This window comes from Hippocampus guttulatus, chromosome 19 (genome assembly GCF_054856545.1).
Source record: "Hippocampus guttulatus isolate MCC_2025c chromosome 19, RoL_Hgut_1.0, whole genome shotgun sequence".
NCBI classification, from domain to species: domain Eukaryota; kingdom Metazoa; phylum Chordata; class Actinopteri; order Syngnathiformes; family Syngnathidae; genus Hippocampus; species Hippocampus guttulatus.
Window position 1 is genome coordinate 6,469,445 of NC_141279.1, and position 20,632 is coordinate 6,490,076.

General features: G+C 47.1%; 7 protein-coding genes across 11 annotated transcripts; 4 read left to right on the forward strand and 3 right to left on the reverse strand.

Moving 5' to 3' along the window:
* Positions 1 to 292: 292 nt before the first annotated feature.
* LOC147189867 (5-hydroxytryptamine receptor 3A-like) lies at positions 293 to 3,302 on the forward strand. The gene is made up of 10 exons (XM_086138998.1): positions 293 to 473; positions 567 to 730; positions 1,268 to 1,312; positions 1,415 to 1,524; positions 1,660 to 1,829; positions 1,897 to 2,057; positions 2,155 to 2,365; positions 2,449 to 2,577; positions 2,676 to 2,746; positions 2,863 to 3,302. The coding sequence occupies exons 1-10, from the start codon at positions 362 to 364 to the stop codon at positions 3,094 to 3,096; spliced, it is 1,407 nt and encodes a 468-aa protein (XP_085995124.1). The 5' UTR covers positions 293 to 361; the 3' UTR covers positions 3,097 to 3,302.
* Positions 3,303 to 3,905: 603 nt separating this feature from the next.
* Positions 3,906 to 6,696, forward strand: lrrc59 (leucine rich repeat containing 59). The gene is made up of 8 exons (XM_086138545.1): positions 3,906 to 4,054; positions 4,185 to 4,295; positions 4,420 to 4,479; positions 4,744 to 4,902; positions 5,008 to 5,112; positions 5,544 to 5,616; positions 5,762 to 5,980; positions 6,174 to 6,696. Exons 2-8 carry the CDS (start codon positions 4,194 to 4,196, stop codon positions 6,455 to 6,457), a joined length of 1,002 nt encoding a protein of 333 aa, XP_085994671.1. The 5' UTR covers positions 3,906 to 4,054; positions 4,185 to 4,193; the 3' UTR covers positions 6,458 to 6,696.
* Positions 6,047 to 8,388, reverse strand: nat9 (N-acetyltransferase 9). 2 transcript variants are annotated; one of them, XM_086138547.1, is made up of 7 exons: positions 8,247 to 8,388; positions 7,701 to 7,810; positions 7,426 to 7,566; positions 7,288 to 7,347; positions 7,005 to 7,099; positions 6,698 to 6,864; positions 6,047 to 6,459 (listed from the first exon to the last, which is right to left on the reverse strand). In XM_086138547.1, exons 1-7 carry the CDS (start codon positions 8,321 to 8,323, stop codon positions 6,417 to 6,419), a joined length of 693 nt encoding a protein of 230 aa, XP_085994673.1. In that variant the 5' UTR covers positions 8,324 to 8,388; the 3' UTR covers positions 6,047 to 6,416. The 2 variants fall into 2 exon arrangements, with proteins under 2 accessions (XP_085994673.1, XP_085994674.1); XM_086138548.1 differs by having other exon boundaries at positions 6,047 to 6,864.
* A 252-nt stretch (positions 8,389 to 8,640) lies between these two features.
* On the reverse strand, positions 8,641 to 12,047 carry syt15 (synaptotagmin XV). 2 transcript variants are annotated; one of them, XM_086138544.1, is made up of 9 exons: positions 11,936 to 12,047; positions 11,041 to 11,215; positions 10,768 to 10,972; positions 10,523 to 10,665; positions 9,752 to 10,044; positions 9,521 to 9,688; positions 9,198 to 9,306; positions 8,944 to 9,129; positions 8,641 to 8,796 (listed from the first exon to the last, which is right to left on the reverse strand). In XM_086138544.1, the coding sequence occupies exons 3-9, from the start codon at positions 10,965 to 10,967 to the stop codon at positions 8,657 to 8,659; spliced, it is 1,239 nt and encodes a 412-aa protein (XP_085994670.1). In that variant the 5' UTR covers positions 10,968 to 10,972; positions 11,041 to 11,215; positions 11,936 to 12,047; the 3' UTR covers positions 8,641 to 8,656. The 2 variants fall into 2 exon arrangements, with proteins under 2 accessions (XP_085994670.1, XP_085994669.1); XM_086138543.1 differs by having other exon boundaries at positions 11,865 to 11,997.
* LOC147189871 (uncharacterized) lies at positions 9,913 to 14,729 on the forward strand. Of its 3 annotated transcripts, none has more exons than XM_086138539.1 (4): positions 9,913 to 10,061; positions 10,887 to 11,161; positions 11,588 to 11,717; positions 11,888 to 14,729. In XM_086138539.1, the coding sequence occupies exon 4, from the start codon at positions 11,897 to 11,899 to the stop codon at positions 13,580 to 13,582; it is 1,686 nt and encodes a 561-aa protein (XP_085994665.1). In that variant the 5' UTR covers positions 9,913 to 10,061; positions 10,887 to 11,161; positions 11,588 to 11,717; positions 11,888 to 11,896; the 3' UTR covers positions 13,583 to 14,729. The 3 variants fall into 3 exon arrangements, with proteins under 3 accessions (XP_085994665.1, XP_085994668.1, XP_085994666.1); XM_086138540.1 differs by having other exon boundaries at positions 9,929 to 10,061; positions 10,760 to 11,161; XM_086138542.1 differs by having other exon boundaries at positions 10,887 to 11,717.
* A 153-nt stretch (positions 14,730 to 14,882) lies between these two features.
* Positions 14,883 to 18,329, forward strand: LOC147189872 (elastase-1). The gene is made up of 6 exons (XM_086138546.1): positions 14,883 to 15,690; positions 15,766 to 15,875; positions 16,054 to 16,148; positions 16,213 to 16,493; positions 17,762 to 17,925; positions 18,002 to 18,329. The coding sequence occupies exons 1-6, from the start codon at positions 15,588 to 15,590 to the stop codon at positions 18,179 to 18,181; spliced, it is 933 nt and encodes a 310-aa protein (XP_085994672.1). The 5' UTR covers positions 14,883 to 15,587; the 3' UTR covers positions 18,182 to 18,329.
* On the reverse strand, positions 18,326 to 20,154 carry timm23a (translocase of inner mitochondrial membrane 23 homolog a (yeast)). The gene is made up of 7 exons (XM_086138549.1): positions 19,760 to 20,154; positions 19,590 to 19,648; positions 19,417 to 19,510; positions 19,189 to 19,273; positions 18,910 to 18,968; positions 18,721 to 18,831; positions 18,326 to 18,617 (listed from the first exon to the last, which is right to left on the reverse strand). Exons 1-7 carry the CDS (start codon positions 19,863 to 19,865, stop codon positions 18,493 to 18,495), a joined length of 639 nt encoding a protein of 212 aa, XP_085994675.1. The 5' UTR covers positions 19,866 to 20,154; the 3' UTR covers positions 18,326 to 18,492.
* Between the last annotated feature and the right edge of the window lie 478 nt (positions 20,155 to 20,632).

The following is a 20,632-nucleotide window of genomic DNA, read 5'->3' on the forward strand; positions in this document are numbered from 1 at the left end:
TCCTCTTATTTTGAAACAGCAATGACATATCTGACTGACACCTAAACATAATTTCTTCAAAGAAGCTAAAATATTTAAGATTTCACCCCCTACCCCCAAACCACTTTTTCCCCTTCCAAACAAAATATTTAGTCCCAGAGGCACTGTTTTTGCATTGACAAAATATTACGAAAACACTTTTTCTTTCAATAACATCAACATCTTTTATCACTGAATATCAAACACAGAGCAAGAGTGACATTTGAGTGTTAAAGTGGTCAGTCAGACAGACACGAATGGAAATGACCACAAATGAGGAGGTGACGAGCAGCTTCTGGCGCCATGCATGATTGCATTTGCAATTTGGACGTGAGGGATTTAAATGTGGCCCAGCCCCACTTTCCTTTTTTTTTTTGATACCAATCAAAGAGAACATGCTCACTGCATCAGGATGCTCGCTTCTGGATACTTCTTCTTCATGCTACTCCTCACGGGTGAGCTCATGATTGCCTTTATCGTTGGTTGTACTTGAATTGTGTTGGGACAAATTTGATTTTTTTTTTTTTTTTTTTTTTTGCTCCGTGCAGGAGTGGCGGCATCCTCGGAGCGAGTGTGTTCTTACCAAGAGGTGCTGGACCACCTCAACTTGACCGCACGCAGCGCTTTATACTCCATGACAAGGCCTGTCAAAGACTACAAAAAGCCAACGGTGGTGTCACTGGAGGTCGTCCTCTATGCCATTCTTGATGTGGTAATTTTATTTATTATTTTTTTAACAGCTTCGGTGTCTCACGTGTCCCCTGGAATGTGTTAATTCAATTGAATAAGATGTAACATATAAATGATGTTACAGTGGACGGTTCATTTAAAAAATCGGATTGTGGATTAGCGAATTTCAATGAGGAAAGTCAAATATCTGTGTTGCAATCAGGCTGACATCAAAGCAACAACATGCATTCATAATGATCATCTGTAACCCGATCACATGATAAGCTGTCCACTGTAGTAACCGCCGTCCCCGAAAGGGTTAAATAAAAACGAAAGACTTCAGAATCACTTTGCGGTTAACCCATCCGACAGTAACGCAGCTTGAAGGCTGTCTAAACTGTCATTTGTGGCTTCCATCATATTCAATGAATAATTAACTCAGCCATTAATGCTTTTTTTCTTCGGGGTGGGGAGGGGGGGTGCCAGATTGGGGCTGGGTCATCCTCCCCTTCAACAACAACTTGCTGTTTAAACTTGAATGCATTTTAATATTTGTAATTTTCTTTTTGCCTGTCAACAGAGCGAGATAGACCAGACCTTCGTTCCCTACGTTTGGATTTTCACGGTTCCTTCAAAGCACTTTTTTGCTCTACCATTTTTTTTTCTGTGAATTTTAAAATGGACAGCCTTTCTAAAATATTTTTTTCTAATTGTGTTTCCTGCATAGAGCTGGCAGAATGATCACATCTCTTGGGATCCGGAGCAGTTTTGCGGGATTAAGAGCATCTGTCTTCCCACTGAATTGTTTTGGAAACCAGATCTCACCATTGAAGAAATGTAAGTCGTTCCATTTATTCAACTCACCCAACCTTAAACCTCCCTCTTAACGTTTGACGGGAAAGAAACAAATCTGATAAAATGTCGCCAAGTCTGCTGGAGCCTGACTTTCTGCATCTTGCTGTTGCCGCGCAGGATAGAGAAGGACAAGGCCCCGCCGAGCCCCCACCTCACCATCATGAGCGACGGTCACGTGCACGTGCAAAATGACGAGGTGCTGGTCAGCACGTGCAAGTTGCACATCTACCAGTTCCCCTTTGACCGGCAGAGTTGCAACCTCACCTTCAAGTCTGTGGTCCACTCATGTGAGGCTCCTCCAAAAACTCCGCAGGTCGGTCGAAAAGCCCAGCAAACACCTGATACCTGTCTCAGTGCAGGAACTCCAGCTGCTTCACTTGCTCAGCTCTGCCGAGGCCACTCAGTGGTCGCGAGAGGTAATGCGCACGCAGAACGAGTGGATCTTCATCGGTATGACCGTCGTCAACAAGACCGGCAGCGAGTTCGGCTTCGAGCAAGGCATGATTGTTTATACTGTAAGTCGTTTCCCACAGATACTGCACCACACTTTGAGAATTACTGTCCACGACCTCTGAATTTTGTTGTTGCCAAACTTTTGTCGGGATGTCGCAGATCAACATGAGGAGAAGGCCAATGCTGTACATCATCAACTTTCTGTTCCCGGTCCTCTTCTTCCTGGGTCTGGACTTGGCCTCCTTCTTCATCTCAGACAGGGGAGGCGAGAAGCTGAGCTTCAAGGTGACCGTGTTGCTGGCCGTCACCGTCATGCAGCTCATCCTCAACGAGATCCTGCCCTGTTCCTCCAACAGAATCCCTCTCATAGGTCAGCCGTGCGAAATTCCAGCTCCCAAACATAAACGGAGTCGCTTTTGCATTCACTGACGCCGTCTGCTACTCCCCCCTCAGCCGTCTACTGCTTTGGTATCTTTGCTCTGATGCTGCTCAGCCTGCTGGAGACCATTTTTGCTATGTACCTGATGGAAAAAGATAACGGCGGCGAGGAGGCGACGGCCGGCGGAGATCAAAGCGGCACTGGTGAGAAGGCTTCTTGTGATGATGTTTCAAATGTTGTAAATAAATTGTGCCATTTAAATTGTATTGCTATGATCAGAAGACATTTTATTTGCTTGCAGAGAACAAAAATCGAAATTGTGCATGCATCTGTAAAGGGCCCACAGATGAAAATCCACCTGAAATCCCAAAGGTGTGTGTGTGTGTGTGTGTGTGTGTGTGTGTGTGTGTGTGTGTGTGTATAACTCGGTAAAATCAGATGTTCTTTGTCACTCGGATATTCGCAATAATCTACCAAACCCTTTGCAGGACGCCCGAATGACGGAGTCCAGCTCTCTGGAAAGACTCTCCGATGAGACAAAAGACTTGATGAAGGCCCTCACACGGCTTCTGGACAGCAAGAAGGAAAAGGAGGACAAGCCCGGCTACTGGACCAGACTGACCTTAAAAATCAACAGAATCTTTTTCATCATCTATGTCGCTGCTGTGTCTTTGTTTTTAGCCGTCATATGCTTCAGTTGGCAAAGAAACCACCAAGAATGAGGGACCAAAAATGTCGTTATAATGGTGACACCTCAGAGTAAACAGGCTTTAGACAGCATGTGCATGCCATTGCTATGTAGTATTACTGACACACAACAGATTTCTTTTTAAATATACGGGTTAAGTAAATTGTTAACAACATCCATCCATCCATTTTCCGAACCGCTTGATCCTCACTAGGGTCGCGGGGGGTGCTGGAGCCTATCCCAGCCGTCTTCGGGCAGTAGGCGGGGACACCCTGAATCAGTTGTGTTAACAACATGCATGCCTGAAATAAAAATTGGATTCACAACCTTACCCTGTTTTATGAAAAAAAAAACTTCCTTCTTATTTCTATGGTGAGGCAGACGTGCACAACTTGCTATTTTGTAACAATGAGCTGAATAGCAAAATTCCCTGCAGTTTTTTTTCCACTTTTTTTAAATGGTCATGTAGGAAGATATCGTGTAATAGCTTATTCTAAGTAGTAATATTACTTTATTATTTGTTTTACTAATTTCACATTGATTTGATACATTGTGAGTAATTTTTGCAGTGCAACGTTGATTCTCTCCTCTTTCATCTCAAACGGTTTTAAACAACAAAGCGTATGAGGGAAAAGTGGTTGGGATTGCACAACTGTCTGTGTTTTATGTGTCGTGTTGTGTGTATTATTTTACTTTATGTTAACGGTTTTGTTCAGCGCTGTTACAGCTGCAGCTGTCGTGGTTTATTGTGTGTGTGTGTAATGCGCCCTCCGGGTGTGGAGGGGGCGCTAGTCTGTATCCCGCCTCCTCTGTGCGGCTCAAATCAGTGACGTGGATTTTCATTCAGACTCCAAGTCGCCCCAAAACAGCACACGTCGACCCAGCGCCTCTTTTTGCTTCACTTTTCTGACATTTTCAACAAGTTCCTGTTGTCTTTGTCGCTTGCCTCGCATCGAGACAGTTTTTGAAACGACGTAAAAAAAATAAAACAGGTGAGTGTGCCATGAACAGAAAATGGTAATTTTGTATATGTGTAATATAAATAAACATATATTTTTACACACACATATTAATAATCAGAAAAAACGCCGTCACGCGAGTAATTTTTTTTTCTTTCCACAGGGAGACACAATGAGTAAAAGCAACAAAGTGCTTAATTTAAAAGATAAAATAAGCGATAATGAGATGGATTTGAGTCTGTGCAACCTCACCGAGGTGCCCTTTAAGGAGCTGGTGAGTTTGCGTTCGTGCGGTGTGAGCTTGAAAAACGCACCGTTATTAATATTTATGGTCGATTGAGTGACAAGACTTTGTCATTTTCTTTACTCAACAAATAATAGTGAATTAATCCCAACAGGCTTTATTCACCAAAGCGACTATTTTGGACTTGTCGTGCAACAACCTCCCCTCTCTGCCGGTAAGTAAATCTTTTTGTATTTTGTGTATTTTATGATTAGGAGGTGAAACGGGTGTGTCACGTGGATGCAAAATGGTGGAATTATGTAGTTTTGAACGAGTTTCACCTGCTTTGAAACCTTAATTTGAAACCACAACCCTAATTAAAACCCTTGCCCAGCTTTGAAATTGAAATTGTAACCCAGCCCTGTTTTAAAAGCCCTTTGAAGTCATAACCGTGGTTTGAAATCATTTCCAATTTTTCTCCTTCTCCTTCACATTGCAGCCAGAGTTCTGCAACCTAACCCATTTGGTGAAGCTGGACCTGAGCAAAAACCAACTGACCCGTTTGCCGGATGACCTGGGGAACCTTACCAGCCTGCAGCACTTGGACTTGTACAACAACAAGCTGCGCACGCTACCTGTCAGCTTCTCTCAGCTGCGGGTCGGTGGACGCATGCACCAAACAAAAGTGGCATTTCTCTTCTTGCTGCTAACTGTCATTAGGATAAGCTAAGCTAATAGCACGGGTTTTGTATTTGGTTGTCAGAGTCTGAAGTGGTTGGACCTGAAGGACAATCCTCTGGATGCGGGCCTGGCCAAAGCCGCGGGAGATTGCCTCGACGAGAAGCAGTGCAAGCAGTGTGCCACCAGGGTAAGTGTTAGGATAGACAAATACAATGTTGTCATTTTTTAAAGTTTCATTTTGTTACATGCTTGATTGACCTCGAAATGCTTGTGCTCAGAACATCTTGCACAAAATGGAAGCACAGAGAATCAGGGGTCAGTTTGAGGTCAAGGGACCCGAGCGCATGGTACCTGACCACATCTCAGAGAGAAAGATTTAACCCTCATTAGTAGACACACTGGCGCCTGTTATCTGACAACTTGGAAAGGAAGATTTAACTTTGGACGGAAGGGAGTACTCTGTAGGAGTACTCGTACGCTCCATCATGAGAAAGGGTCATGAGCCAGGTTAGAGACTTACCAGTTCATGGAAACACCGCTCATTAAAATGTCTACGTTTCTGTTAGTTTATGGATGTTGGTGCTGGTACCAAGGGTATGCTTTGTCTCAACTTATTAGGTTCTCAAGCACATGCAGATCCTGCAGGATGAGGCTGACCGCGCACGAGAGAAGCGACTTCTGAGGGAAAAAGGTGAGGAAACAGAAAGTTCAATCTCTCACAAATTGTGTGTGAACTTAAAATTACACATTAAAAACAAACAAACCAAGTAATTTCTTTTTTTCTGAAAGACATTTTTGCGGGGGGTTAAAAACATCACTTTTTCTCATTTCATCAGAGTTGGAGAAGAAGCGAGAGGCCAAAAAGCGGGAACGCGAGGCCCGTGAGAAGGAGGCGCGTAAGCGAGAGAAGGCTGAGGAGAAGGAGAAGCGCCGGAAGGAGTACAACGCCCAGGTGGCCGCCGCCGCTGCCGTCATCCAGGAGCAGAAGCAACAGCAGCAGCAGCAGAAGAAGACCGAGGAGCGGAAGAGCAAAAAGAAGAACGGACAGGCCTCGGGTAATGCACGTGCACTCCAACAAGCTCAGTTCAAATACTAATGTCAGAACAGAAAATCTGCAAGACTAAAAAAGGAAAGGACTTTATTTTTTTGGGTCATAAACAGGCAATTTTTGGAAGATGACTTTCTAGGATTAAAAAAAAAAACAATCAGACTTTTTAAAAACAATCTTCTGTCTTTGTGTCGCATCAGCTGGGAAGAAGTCCGGAGCGGTGGCGGCGTCCAAGCCTTGCCGCTCGGTGCTCGGCGTGCTCTTCAAGCTCTCCCTGGTGCTGCTCCTCTGCGCAGCCATTATAATTGCCACCTGCCGATTGACGGAGCTGAAGCGGGAGGACGTGTGCGTGTCAGTGGATGCCGCCTTGGACCAAAGCCTGACCTGGGCCCGTAAACAAGAGGGCGTGGTCCGCCATCTCCTCGGCGACCTGTCCGCCGCCGTCAAGGACTTCCTGGAATCCATGCAAACGTCCAAAAGCTAAAACTGGGATTTGAAGAAAAAAATCTTCTCATTAAGGTGGCCGTCGCTTCTCGTTCACGCAGAAAGACAAAAAAAAAAGGGGGGGGGCACACGTGTGAAAATTCCTATGGAATTGTCGCTCTTTGTACAACCGGCTGTTTTTAAAAAGCGTCCTTTGTCTTCTCACGCCACTTTGCGGCGTTCCTCTTGTAATGTGATCACGCCATAAAATAAACGTGCTGAGGCTACGCCTGAAGCTCACATGGGAGTGTCCGTGACCGTCTGTGACGCCGCTTCCCGTCTCACTCCGCGGGACGCTCGGTAGTCCCGCTCGATCACGTGACCGACTTCCTGCAACAGCCTCCGATGAAGCGACTCGTCCACCGCCGTCTCCAAGGTAACCTCCTTGAACACCTGACACACGGACACCTGCATCACACGTACAGTACATTTGTATTCAAATACTGTCTAATGCCTCATGGTCCAATGACTACAACCTTTTTTTTTAATCACAAGACCTCCGTTTTTGCAATCAAAACAATAGACTGTCCCATTTGTATTATTTTTACCTGTTGGAAGTATAGTTTCTTGAACATAGCAATGCTGACCTCGTTGTCCAAGCCAATTTTTGCTTGAAATTTGCTGATGCCTAGTTTGGCGACTCCTGGTGGTAGACAAGGCAATGATCAGTGAAAACAAATTTTTAAATCAAAAACAAATTTCACTATATAATCATTTTCATTTCGGGGAAAAATAATCCCCAAAAAACATGACCATAGCTGCTATGAAAAAAAACGTTTGTAGTGTTTTAATAGCGACTGTACAAGTATTAATGTGCAGTAAAAAGCTCACCGTAGTGCATCATCATCTGCGTCACCTCTTTCCCAATGCCTTTACCCCTATAACTGGGCTCTGTATAAAAATAAAAATAAAAAATAGTGACTTAAGTCAAACAAGAGGGCTGGTGGCGAATCTCGGTTGTTTGTTGACCTGCTATCATGATCTCCAGCTCAGCCAAGGAAGGATCCCCGGGGTCGGTCAGGAAGATGTTGACGTCTCCGATCATGCACTGCGCCTCCTCTGCGTCAGAGTCCGCCCAACGCCTCTTGTCCAGGATGATGAAGGTGCACTCTGTGACAACACGGTATCATTCAACCGCACTTGAAAATGCTTCTTAATGTCTATGAAATGTGTGGCTCAAGAATTGTAGATATTTTTTTTTCAGCATTTATTTTGCAATGGTGTCATTGCCTCTTTGGACTTACTGTCGGCATCTTCCCTCCAGCTGCGCTGCATATCATATTCTTGCTCGAGAGTCAGAGGCTCTGATGCCGTCAGCTGCTGCAGCTCCACAGACTTCATCCATTCGTGGTACCTCACACAGATAAATACAAACAAAAACCTTAATGAGACGTTACAGAGTAAGCAAAATGTAGGTATACACATTTTTAATTACATTTACGCCCTCCCCCTCCCTGACCTCCTTCCTTCTTTCCCTCGGATCCACTTTTGATTCATGCATTTTACCAGTTTTTCTGTCTTTCTTCCACCTCTGACAGGCTTTTTTTTCTTTTACCTCCTTCCTTTTTTCCGTTCGTATTCAAACCCGATTATTTGCACCCTTCCTTCCATCACGTAAAATATCCCATTATTTTCTACTTAATTTACCATTATTCGCCGTACTTACCCGTAATAAAATAAAAACATTCACGTAAACATGTAAACATATAACTTTGACCAACCCCATGTACATATATAAATAAATAGACAAAGTTAATCTTCTGAGTACCCTGATATTACTCTGCGATTACCTCGGCACGTGTTCCGCATTGTATGGCACCAAAACGACTTTTTGTCCTTCCAGTAATGTGTTCTCATTTATTTTCATAATGAAAATCTGTATTTACATCTGACTAAAGCGTCGCTACGTCAGCACACGCTCGCGTGAACTGGACTTCCGCGTTCATTCTCACTCTACGCTACTAATTCAGCGGCAAAAGAGACGATGTGCGCCACTTCTGGACATATGCGGTATTTAAATGTGTGTACTGAAGCACGTCATTTTTTTCTCTCCCCTTTTGTGTGAAACATTTCCCCACAAACAACTGAACACCTTTTATTGTTATATTTGACTGAATTAACCCTTGATTCAGTTTGTTTTAATTCTGTTCAGAAGCTTCAGCGGAATATATTCTGCGGATGCACACGACACATGTTTGCTTTAATTGGCTGTGCAGAGTCCGTGCCACAGTTTGACCGGCTGGAGTGGTGTGTTGACCATGTCCATCCAGTGTTGCAGCTGCGGGCCCCGAGCATACATGAACGGCCCCAGCACCACGACTCCCAGTGGGACTGAAGGTTCTGGGCAGAAATGGTGAGAAACAATGAGAAATTCAGATAAATAGATCGGCTTGGGTGGTTTTATGGCATCCCGCGGTGTCTAGTACAGTCACATATTTTGCAGTCTACAATCAATGACTGACTCTCCTGTAGGAGGTAGTGAGTCACCTGAGGGAAGGTGATCAGTCTGCCGCCGCACCTCCAAGCGCAGGCAGGATTCGTCCATGTGCTCCACCCGCAGCTTGAAGCTCGTCCTGAATTCGAAAGCCGGCTCGCCGTCCGCCTTCACCACCCCACTGCTTTTGATTTTAATCACCTGAGTGTGGATTTGCAAGCTCGCCCGCATGCACACGTCTGGGAAGAGAAGAGATGTTGAAGTGAAGCACATCGAGCAAGAAGAGACCACCTGGAGGAGCTCCCACCCGCGTCCATGAGAGGTTGCATTCCTCGAGCCTTCGGGACCTCTACGGATAGGCGCTGTAGAGTTGGGTTGTAGCTCAGGGACACTAAGACGTCACCAAGTTCTGAATACTGACAGGTACACAAGCATTAGTACAGTGAACCTCAGTTTACCGTGAGGAATCCATTCCAGACTGACTCCCAATACAGGTATAGTGAAACTAGATTAAAAATGTTGGTCTTTCAATTAAGGCCATTTCTATTCATTTCAATTGGGAAATGATTTGTCCCGAGTTACGAATTCCACTGATAAATCAAGGCGCCACTGTGCCACCCATGCACATACGTGATGGTGCTTTTCGGTGTCCAGGTCCCTCCAGAGTACCCTGCCGGCCTGTCCCAGTTCTCCTTGCAGCGGAAACAGCACCTGGCCCACTGCGTGCCGTTTGCCATCATGTGACACGCTCAGCACGCACACACTGAGAGTGCTCCGTGACACCTGCGCTCCTGAGACCTGCGTGTGTGGCGACTACTGAATACTGGAATCACTTCATCAAGTGTGTGCTCACATTCTCACCTGGAAAACAAAGGAGTCATTGAACTCCGGGTCAGGCCCGGTGGTCCTGGCCTTGGCCTGGCGGGGGCGCCGGTCGTCGGGCAGCAGGCGGAGCTGCACCATGGTGACGTTAGCGTGAAAAGGAGGCGGAAGGTTGCCCAGGCGGAGCAAAGAGACGGCCAGCTGCTCGCCGCCGTGACGGTACTCCACCGAGAAGCAGAGGCGAGTGGCCATGCCGGGCGGGGGCGCCACCACCTCACTCAGCCCCGGGCCAGAATACAGGCCGGCCAGCACCGCCCCCACCGGGTACCAACCTGCAACATGAATACAAGTAAGATGCGGAAGTGCATAGGTCTGTACTGACCCCATGTACATGTATGTCCCATGTTTTTCAAGGACGCAAATGTTAAGTCAATCCTCATGACCTTTAACCCTGGAGAACCCAAGAACCCTTTTCTTCTTTGGAAAATGATGAATTTGACATTAAATGACTGCTATATGTTCACTGAACACCAAAATATATGTTTTTCCAAATATTTAATGCTTTAATCCTAATTTAGGATTAGGGCCAAATTTGACCCTTTGGGATTTAAGGGTATCAGAATTTATAGGGGCCAGATTTGACCCCGTGGGTTCTCCAGGGTTAAACGAACAGTCAACGGTTCTTGTGAAGACAAAAGAGATCGCCGCCGAGGGGTCTCTCTGCGTGTGACTACTTTTTATATATTACAAACCTGTACAAAAACACCAAACACGATTACACCTAAAACCTTATGTGACGTGGTGACCTACTCTGAACGGAGAGAGAACCCCGATGGGCCAGAATGTCCCTGTGAGCCTCCGTATTTATCACCTCTGCCTTCCCCTCGCCCTCCTCCGTGTCCCTCTGAGGTGTTGTAAAGCGAGGGGGCAACGCGAATGGGATCTGGCCAGGCCTTCATAAAAGAAAGAAAAAAAAGCATAATGCTACATCGTGAGAATCGCTGTAGTGTGCACAGCTAGGTTTGAAGTTTTTCGTTTTTTTTAAAGGTACTGACTTGGCGTAGAAGCCTTGCGAAACTGGGATGACCGCCGGAGTGCATGGTGGGATGTGAGGCGTGGCGGCCACCAGCTCCTGGTATTGTCTGCGATCACGTCTCCTCTTGTTCCTCCACAGATAGAACATCACCAAGCCCAGAAGGAGAAGAATGAAAAATAGCAGCACCAGAAGTCCTGCCGTGAGGCCCACCGGAATCATCGGACCTGAATCGGATGATAAACGGACGCAAAGTCAAGCGGCGCGGGAGCTCACGTGATGCGTTTTCTCTTACCTTCAATTGAAAGTTTTCTTCTTGATGCTTTTCAGCGACGTTGCCTGTTGAAGTGTGTGCATGTGCTTGCGTGTGAGATGGACACAGCTGGCTGGTTCTCAGATCTCCACGCCCTCTATTGGTCAGTCATTTTATTCGGGACAGAGTGGAATCGAACTCGATGAATTGACTGAACCTAAATATGACAGATTAGCACATCAGTTATTGCCATAATTTGGACCCCCCCCCCCTGCCTGAATAAAATCAGCAGGGGTGGAAAATGGATGGCGAGAGTACATTTTGGGGGGAAAGAGTCATTAATCCTATCCTGTACAAGAATAAGTGTGCATGCAAATCCTGCCAGCTGACCTGATTTTAACTCTTGAGCCACACACACACACACACAGACAGGGTGTCCAGAGATTGGCCATCAGCTAATAGGATGACAGGTGGGAAGTTAATCCTCGGTGGCCAAGAAGCGCCACACCCACGGCACCCGCTTTCTCATGCATGCACTCGACTCGCATGCTTGATCAGCGCCATATTTGTGCTACGGTTTGTTTCACAGAAACCACACTCGCTCACCGGACCAGAGGATCACCCGGAAGAAGTGAGGGCTGTTTTTGAGGGACCGAGAAAAGATGTCAGGAGGAAAATGGGACGCCATTTAGCCGCGAAGAAAAGGACGCTACTTTAAGGTAGGAAGTGGGGAGTTTCCTATTCTTTCCAAGTCGTAGTAGTGTGTGTGTGTGTGTGTGTGGTGGTACCCCCCCCACCCCCGCTCGAATATTATGAGCAACCAGCTCGTAAAAGTAAAATAAGTCAAAGAACCCCTATATCCCGACCTGAACGGAATCCTAATTTTCAGGTTGTTGCCATGGCAACGAGGCCCGTGCGACCCCACTCCGAGATGTACCCGCCGGTGTGTTGTTCCGTCAGTCCGTCCGTGTCCTATTCCAGCTTGACGGAGGCAGCGGCAGATGACGTCGAGGCCCAGACGCCCATCTTCTCTGTCTCCAAGAGCTCCGTGGACGTCTTCAAGCGCGACCCGGCGTGGAGCGGCGCGGATCTGCGCCGCAGCGCCAGCGCCGAACAGGGCCCCCCGCAACAGTTCCACGGGCGGCGGCGCGTGGGCAGCCTGCAGTCCCCGGACGCCCACAACCCTCCCGCCCTCGGCGAGCGCTGGGTGTCCAACGTGCGGCGCTGGAGCCGCTGCAGCGGCGGAGGCAGCGCGCACAGCCGCAGTAGCACGCCCGACACGGTGGTGTGGGGGGGTGGGACGTCGCGGCCCGGCAGCCTGGCGAGGGACGTGGCTTGTTGCGCCGTGGCTGGCTCTCCGACCGCTCTCGCCTCCTCGCCGTTCATCTCCCCGCTGCTGACGCCCACTCTGGAGTCCGCCGGCGGACCACTCGCCCAGCAGGGAGACTCGCCGAGATCCGCTCCGGCATCCACCACCCCGCCTCCCGAGCCCTTTTTCCGGGCGGCGAGCACAGAGGAGGAAGGCTTTCCCGGCAACCGTTTACTTTATTTTCAGTACCCCTCCCCGATAGCGTCATCCATGTGTTCAGAGGAAGGCGCGTCACTGTTCCTTGGATGCCTCCCTGAGGAAGAGACGCCCCCGATGTCCGATCCCCAAGGTCGGGTGTCGAGTTCGGTGAACGAAGGGCGAGAACCCGACAAAGTAGCTTCGGTGCGCCACCTCCAGTTGCCGGGGCAACCACAGTTCAGTCGACCACCTCTGGTCTCCTCACTGAGCGACTCCATTCTTTGTGATGGGCGCAGATGCTCCGGGGGAGGCCCCCAACCGGAGCCCTTCCTCAAGGAGAAGGCCAGGCACAAAATGGTGGACGCGGCTGTGCAGACGCTCTCCCCTGCGCAGACGCTCTCCCCAGCGCAGACGCTCTCCCCAGCGAGTTCCTGGTTGGACCTTCGCAGGAACGCTTCCCACTCCCTCCTGGGCTCGCCACCCGGATCCAAACTGGACCTGAAAGCCTCGGTGGGCTCCAACTCCAACCTGGTGTCACCCTCCTCCAGCATGTTCCCGCTGAGCGAGGGAGAGGAGGACGAGAATCCGAAAGACATTTTGGAGCGACGAAGGTCGTGTCTGAAGGCACAATCCGCCGAGGAGAAGGACGAGCTGGGGGGGAAAAGGAGGAGCAGCATGAAGCAGGTGCAGTGGGATGAAGACGGGATGACGTGGGACGTCCACGGCGCGTCCGTGGAGCCGGAGGTGCTGACCGAGGCCATACGGAAGCACCTGGAGGTCCACAACAGTCCCCGAGCTGTCAAGCGGCCCTCCAAGAAGAAGACCAAAGCACCCGACCCTCCTGCTCCTCCCGCTGCGGCGCTCCCCGATGCGACCGCTCCGGCCAACGGAGGGGAGGCGACGCAAGACGGCGGAGGCGAAACGGAGGAGGCGCCTGGTGAAGCGAGCAGAGCGGAGGAAGGAAACCACAACGTTCCGAAATCCCCCTCGCTCTCGCGCGGGACCATCCGGAAGAGGAGCGTGATGAGGTCACTTCGACCGGGGTGGTGTGGAGGCTCGAAAAAGGAAGACGAATAAGATAAAAGATGAGATCGATTCATCCCACGGCAGGAAAATTCACAGCTTACAGTAGCGAAGGACAGTGCAACAGATTTAAAATGTACCGATGGAAAAAAAAAAAATAGAGAAAAAAGTTAGTTGATAAAAGGGCTCAACAGATGTATTGCACTTTATGCTTTATGACACATAAGTGACATTGAAAATGTTATTTTTAAACAACTAAATACACACGGCTGCTTCTCTATCGCTGCTCTTTGCACAGACAATTTCAATCAAAGTCACTCAACTAAAATGATTTCTTGTATTATTTTATTCATTTGACTTATTTTATGTACAGTATTCATTGTGTTTAACTTATTTACTGCAGGATCAGAATTCTTGACTACCTTGAGTCCAGACAGATTTATGAACAAAAGCAAACAGAAAAAAAACAACAACAATATCCTACAAGTCAAGTCCCGGTCTACTGTACAGTGTTGAGTTTGGCAAATAGTGAAGAAAAATTCCCCAAAAAGATACTTCAAGCCGTGTGTTGCCTCTCCCAAATTTACAATCCAACTAAAAGAATGACATATAGTGTCTCGTGTATTTAAAATAAACATAGCCCAGCCTTCAAACGAGCTACTTTAATGCGAACGCTAATTAGCATCGACGCTGAGTTGCTATCAAGAAAACATAACAGTCGTCGCAGTCGTATATTCTTTATCCTCATAAATTCCTTATCCCCCGCAAAGAACGACGAACCTCAGTGCCGTACTGATGAGCTGAGAGGAGTGCAGGAGTCTAAATGGGCATTTTATTCGTCTGTCTGTTTCATATTGACCTCAGGCTGGGCATACCAAAAAAAAAAAACTCATGCGACGTGACAACAACAGTTGAATGCTATTTAATTACGCCATTCCTCGTTTTTAATCGTACGACAGAGTTATGCCAAGACAGCACTGATAGCACGTGAGTCATGAATTCTGTCTCACCCTGTACTTCATTTATTATGAATAGACTGTAATTGTAGTTAAAATTTGTGCACATGTTTTATATATTATTTATGTGTTAGTTTATGATTTGATTTTCATCCAACCTGATGCGTTGTAGTGGAGGACGCGTTCATTCCGTGAATTCTGTTCACATGGGGAGATGCTCGGTTAATAAATATTAGATTGATGAATTACGAGCCGACGTGATTTAATTCTAACAGTGGATTAAAAACACGTCGAGAGACATTTCATTCGGGACGTGAGCTTGCGTGGCGTCCAGCACGAGACCCTTTTCGAATATCGTTGGCGCCGTTTCACCTGATCGCTTGACATGCCTCGTTGGTTGGACGATGCGGCTGCACCTCGTGTTATGCTCTTCCGCTGCAGTCAACTTGTTGAACCGTGTTGAGGGGCTGCGACCATTCACCGTTTCAGATGAGCGTGCACATTCCCATTCAGAGTTAAAAAAAAAAAAAAAAAACAACAACAACAACTCACTGGTGATTTCCAGTGTGCTCTTATTTTCACACCACAACATGCAGAGTAGCGGTGGAAGTTGCAGAGCAATACGGTTATCCATACATGCAGTCATGTATTGATATCCTTGCTGAAATCAATAAAAGCATTGTTTAGCACCTTCTACCGTTACACAACTATCGTGGTTCATTATTATACGCGCTGTTGTGCTTCTCACGATGTGTCTTGTTGGATGGATAGCAGGTGTTTTGCCTCGCAGAATATGGATCGTTGCGCAAATATCTCGATCACAACTAAGGCCTGATTGATTAATCGACCGGCCGATCGAATTGGCCAGCTTTGACTCTTTTTCAAAGCGTTGTTTATCCCCACATGTCATTTGAAGGTCACTGTGCCACTGCGGTATGCCACATGACATGATGTTTGCTTACACTGACGTGTGCATGTGAAAAGGAGAACGATCCAGCACCTCGTTGTGATACAACTCATTGTGTGTTTGCGTGCGTGTATCTACCCGCTGCTATAAAAACGGCGGGCGGCGCGCGGCCTGGCGATTTTTAGCGTGGAAGACGATGGCCGCCGCGCTTCGTGTCGTGTGTTTGCTGATGCTGCCCCTGTTGAGCGAGGCCGCGTTCACGTACATGCCTGGCAAGCAGCATAAGGTGTTACACCTGGGTGAGAATACACACGCATAAAATCATCGGAATCGTAACATGCTTGACGATACCGGCTGTGTGATTTTCCTTGTAGACTGGCCCCGAGATTGCGGGATGGCCTACTTCAATCCCAACATGGCCGAGAGGATTGTGTCGGGCAACGAGGCCAGGCCGCACTCCTGGCCCTGGCAGGTCTCCCTGCAGGTAGATTCATAGGAAAATAGAATATATGCCAAAGGGTGGGAAAAGTTTTCCGCTCACGAGGTCACTTTTGATCTCTCAAAAGGGGCGGATGGGCTTGGTGGAAAGAGTTTGAGAACCACTGCGGTAGAGAATGTCACATGATGATACTGAGGTGCCTTCCGGTCTGTTTGTTTGTCAGGTTCGTCCCAGAGGCAGCAGACATCACATTCACGTCTGTGGAGGAACTCTGATCCACAAGAATTGGATCCTTACTGCTGCTCACTGCTTCCAAAAGTAACCCTGAAATAAAAAGCCAATTTTCACATTCAAGTTGTTCAAATCAACCTCCTTTTTCCAGAGGGAAGGCGGAGGATGCCAGCTCGTGGAGGATTGTACTGGGCAAGCACCAGCTGAGGCGTTCCGAAACGGCCGAGAGGGTCTTCCCTGTTAAGCGTATCTACCGGCACGAAAACTTCCGCTACCCGGCGCACAGTGAGCTTGATTACGACATCGCCCTGGTGAAGGCCACCGCCGACATCCTCCCGTCCAACTTCATCCGCTACGCATGCCTGCCGCGCAAGAAAACCATCCTCAAGCCAGGACAGTACTGCTGGGTCACCGGCTGGGGTGACACCCGGGGTGAGTTTGAAGGAATTAATATCACGCAGACAAAAGTATTGAGACACACCGTCACCAGGAGGTCTCTGCTTTTTAGTGAATTTCAGCAATACAGCATTTTTATAGATGCCAAAACATTGCTTTGGAGTAAAAAAAACTCATAGGGATGGTTGAGAACCGATAGCAGGTATTGGGCTGTTACCGTCCTTATTTTAAGCGTGCAATTTCAAGATTTTAAAGATGCCAAAACGTTGCTTTGTAGTTAACTGTATGGCAAATTAAAACCAAAGGACCATTTTGTAAGGAAAAGTGGAAGCTTGCAAAGCAAGCGCAAAGTTTGAGCCCCAATATTGGTATTTCGATCAAACTAGTGCCAGCTTTACTTTTTAGCAAATGCACCATTTTAAGATGGTATGACCAGCAAAACAGTGGCTTAAAAGCTACCAAAGTATGTCTTTATGTATTTGACTGTATGGAAAATTAACAGAAATGGCCAGTTTTGGCAAAGACAGTGTCTGTAATACAGATGCAGACTCTGTATCCGTCACAAATTGATGCGTTGAACCACCATATTGGAATTGGGCAATACCAGTTTTTTTTTAATGGCAAAACGAATATTCTCAAGATTCCGATAAGATAGTTCCTATTTATCTATGTTATCTTATGAAGTTCCTCTGGCTCAAGCTATAATGCTATAAAATGCGCACTTACCGGTACCTTGTTTTTTGACGCGCTTTGGGGTACAGCTATCATTTCGCAGAAGCGCCACTTGAGACACTTTAAAATTGGAGGATTTCATTACGTGAAAACCTCTAACGGAACCCACTAAACAATGTCCAAAAAAAGTTTAATTGAATAATGATCTCGTCTCGATTAACTTACTCAATTTTCTGTTGTATGAACGGCAACGAGTGGAGACAGGTAAATTGTACATTCTGCCCTCTAGACGAAGAGCAAGTAATTGTCCTGCCAGCCACTAAACATTGCAGAGATTAATATTTTGTTGGAAATGTAAATGTTCAGACTGAGTTACATAATTATATACAATTTCCCAATAAATACCCATATGATCTATCACAGCACAGTCATTGGGAATTATTGACATGGGCGACTACTGGTACATTTCTACATAAAAACGGTGGCCAAATTTAGGGGATGTTCAGTTGTCCTGCCTGTCGGAAAACTAGCTTCTTTATTTTCGTGAGACATTTTGGCCGATTGTGTGCATTGTAAACGTTTGTGTAAGGGACTAGAGAAGCGGATACATCAGTTTCATTGAAATACTCCAGGTGGGAAGGAAAATGTTTCCCTGGCAGAGGCCCTGAACCAAGCCCGCCTCCCCATCATCGACTTCAAAACTTGTCGGCAGAAGAAGTTCTGGGGTGACCGCGTGCGGGACTCCATGATCTGCGCCGGCTTCAGGGACACAGAGGATCCGCCCGCCGCCTGTCAGGTTCGTTTCCGCTGCCTGCCACGTTCCTCCCAGCCTCGGCGGGGAAAGAAAACAATCATGGTGTTGTTCGATTCAGGGGGACTCGGGCGGTCCACTCTTGTGCCAGCTTGGCCGCGAGCGCTGGGAGGTCCACGGCGTGGTGAGCTTCGGCCCCATCGGCTGCACGGTGGAGAACAAGCCCAGCGTTTTCACCCGCACCGGTGCTTACATCCCCTGGATCGAGGCCACGCGCATCCGAGACTTCTTCCTGCACTGACGCAGCTTCCACAACAATATGATGTTGCCTTTTTTATGGTATTTCCCCGTGATTTATTTCATCAAATGACGGTTGACATGTACTCTTCTTCTTACAGTACAGCTTCTAATGATGATCCCCGTGAAATAAATACAAGAGTAGCACTGACTGTAAGGCAAAGTTCATCATTAAAAGATCCACTTGCGGACCTACAGCCACACACACATATACACACAGAAAGCACTTCCATCCCAGAGTCTGCGCACTGCCTCCTGGAGATAGTTTGGCCCTAATGTCAGAGGAAAAAAAAAAAGAGGACGAGGAGCAGGAACTCAGTAAAGCCTCGAGGAGGATGGTGATGATGTTCCAGTCAGGTGGTCCCAGTTGTTGTAGACGGCGTAGGCACTGGACAAGGCCAGGCCGGCCAGACCCCCGCGGGCTACACCCTTCAGGCCGCCTGCAAAAACACAGTGAATATAAAAAGTCTAAACACCACTGTTGAAATGCCAGGTTTTTGTGATACAAAAAAAAAAAAGCAAACAAGATAAAGAGACACATACCGGCCGCCTTGAAGAGCATCCCCGTTAGCGTGCCGGCTGCTACTGTGTTGATGTCGTCCTCCGCTCCTCGAACCTTCTCGATCACCACGCCAAACGCGCTGTACAGCAAGGCTGCGATCACGTAACAGACGTCAATGCCACATCAACGACATCAATGTGTTTGTATGATGAGTCCGCATTAGGTCTTACCTACTGAACCCAAAGTGTTGGCCCACGAAGCTCCTTGCCTTGTCACCATGTTGATGATCCTGGTGAGACAGCACAACATTTTAACATCTTATCACAGGGGTATAACATCTATTTGATTAATTTTGAGGGGGAAAAAATTCCCAATTTATGCAACAAAGGACTCTTTATAACATCTGTAAATGCTCGGTGTGCCTGATTGTGACCTTACTTCTTCGTACTTATGGTGTTTTATCTGCTGCATACACTGAGGTGGTATAGAACATCAGACTCAATACTCACTGTACATTTCGCGGTTTGGACCAAGCCATGTCTCTTGTCTCCTTCAGGCCCATCCTCAGGCCATTTAAAGCGCCGAACGAAGCTCCTGTAACCAAAAAGAGAAAAGGCAAATTGTAACTAGAATGGCAATCTCATGGTCGTGTGTTGGAATGTTGTGGAGTAGTGAAGTTGACTTGTAGATTAATTGCTTCAACGATAATTACCTATTTTTTTAAATGCCAAACATACCAGTGATGCAGGACCCCCCAATTGTGAAGAAAGCCAGCTCGAACCTTCCTCTCGTCTTATTAGCGCCCGTAGGCAGAATGAACTCGTCTGTGTCCTGAAAACACACGATTTGTAATTAGTGTTCTGCCATATCTTTATCAGAGAACATTGTCTAATTTTAAGTTCTGCCTTACTTGAATCAGGTAACGAGGGTCGACGTTAAGGTACGGCGACAGAGGGCTCATTCCAGTCACTAAAATGTCAAAGAGGACCCAAATATCAACATCAAATAGCACCCAACACTGACTTCAACGTGCTAGCCGGTTAGCTTCTAAGCTAGCCGCGAAGCTACCAGGGTGCGTACATGGAACACCGGCGAGCTCGGTGTTGGAATATTCCGGCGCTCCACCACCGAAGAGACCACCGAGACTAGCCTTGAGTCCCCCGGAGCCTTGTGGATTGTTGTCCATGTCTGGGTGAATGGTAGGAACTTAAAAATGGAAAAAAAAAGAACAGGTCCTTGCTTCGGCTAAGGAGCGATACTTATGATGCAACGATCAAGATGGTCAACGTTGAGCTGTTCTGTCAACGCCAATATAATGATCACAATAATGTAGTTGACCGATCGCGTCTATTTTTTAAATCAAGTGTATTTTACAAAGAGAAGCAGCATGTCTGTATCGGGAACTCGCTGTTCTGTCATGCCCATGACCTCCACACACACACACACACAGCAACAGCAGCAACAGCACGCTCCTGCCGTAAAGCAATGCTGTCAAGTTACCTCAGCAACGCTTGTCACCGAGTGAGAGGGAGAGAACGAAATAAATATCGCTGTGAGTTTTGGATGTTCACGACTAAATGACGAAGTAAGTAAATCAGGAAATGAGTGTTCACACCGTTTTAAGAAGAACGTGTCATTCTATGAGCCACAAACCTAGCATCCATTTTGCGCCAATTAAGGACGAACTACGGCAGTAGCAATACCCTCTTGCCGTAAATCAATGTCGTAAAATTACGTCAAGAACACCGGTCATCATGTGCGAGGCAACAAAAAAAACGCCACGGTTTTGTAAGAAATATCGGTGTAAACTTGAAATTTAACGACCAAGTGACGAAGTAAGTAAATCATGAAAAGCGAGTTCACATCGTTCTAAGTACGTTTTGTCATTTTATGACCCACGCATATGCCATTAATTTTACACAAGTTAAGGACAAACTACGGCGGCGGCATCTC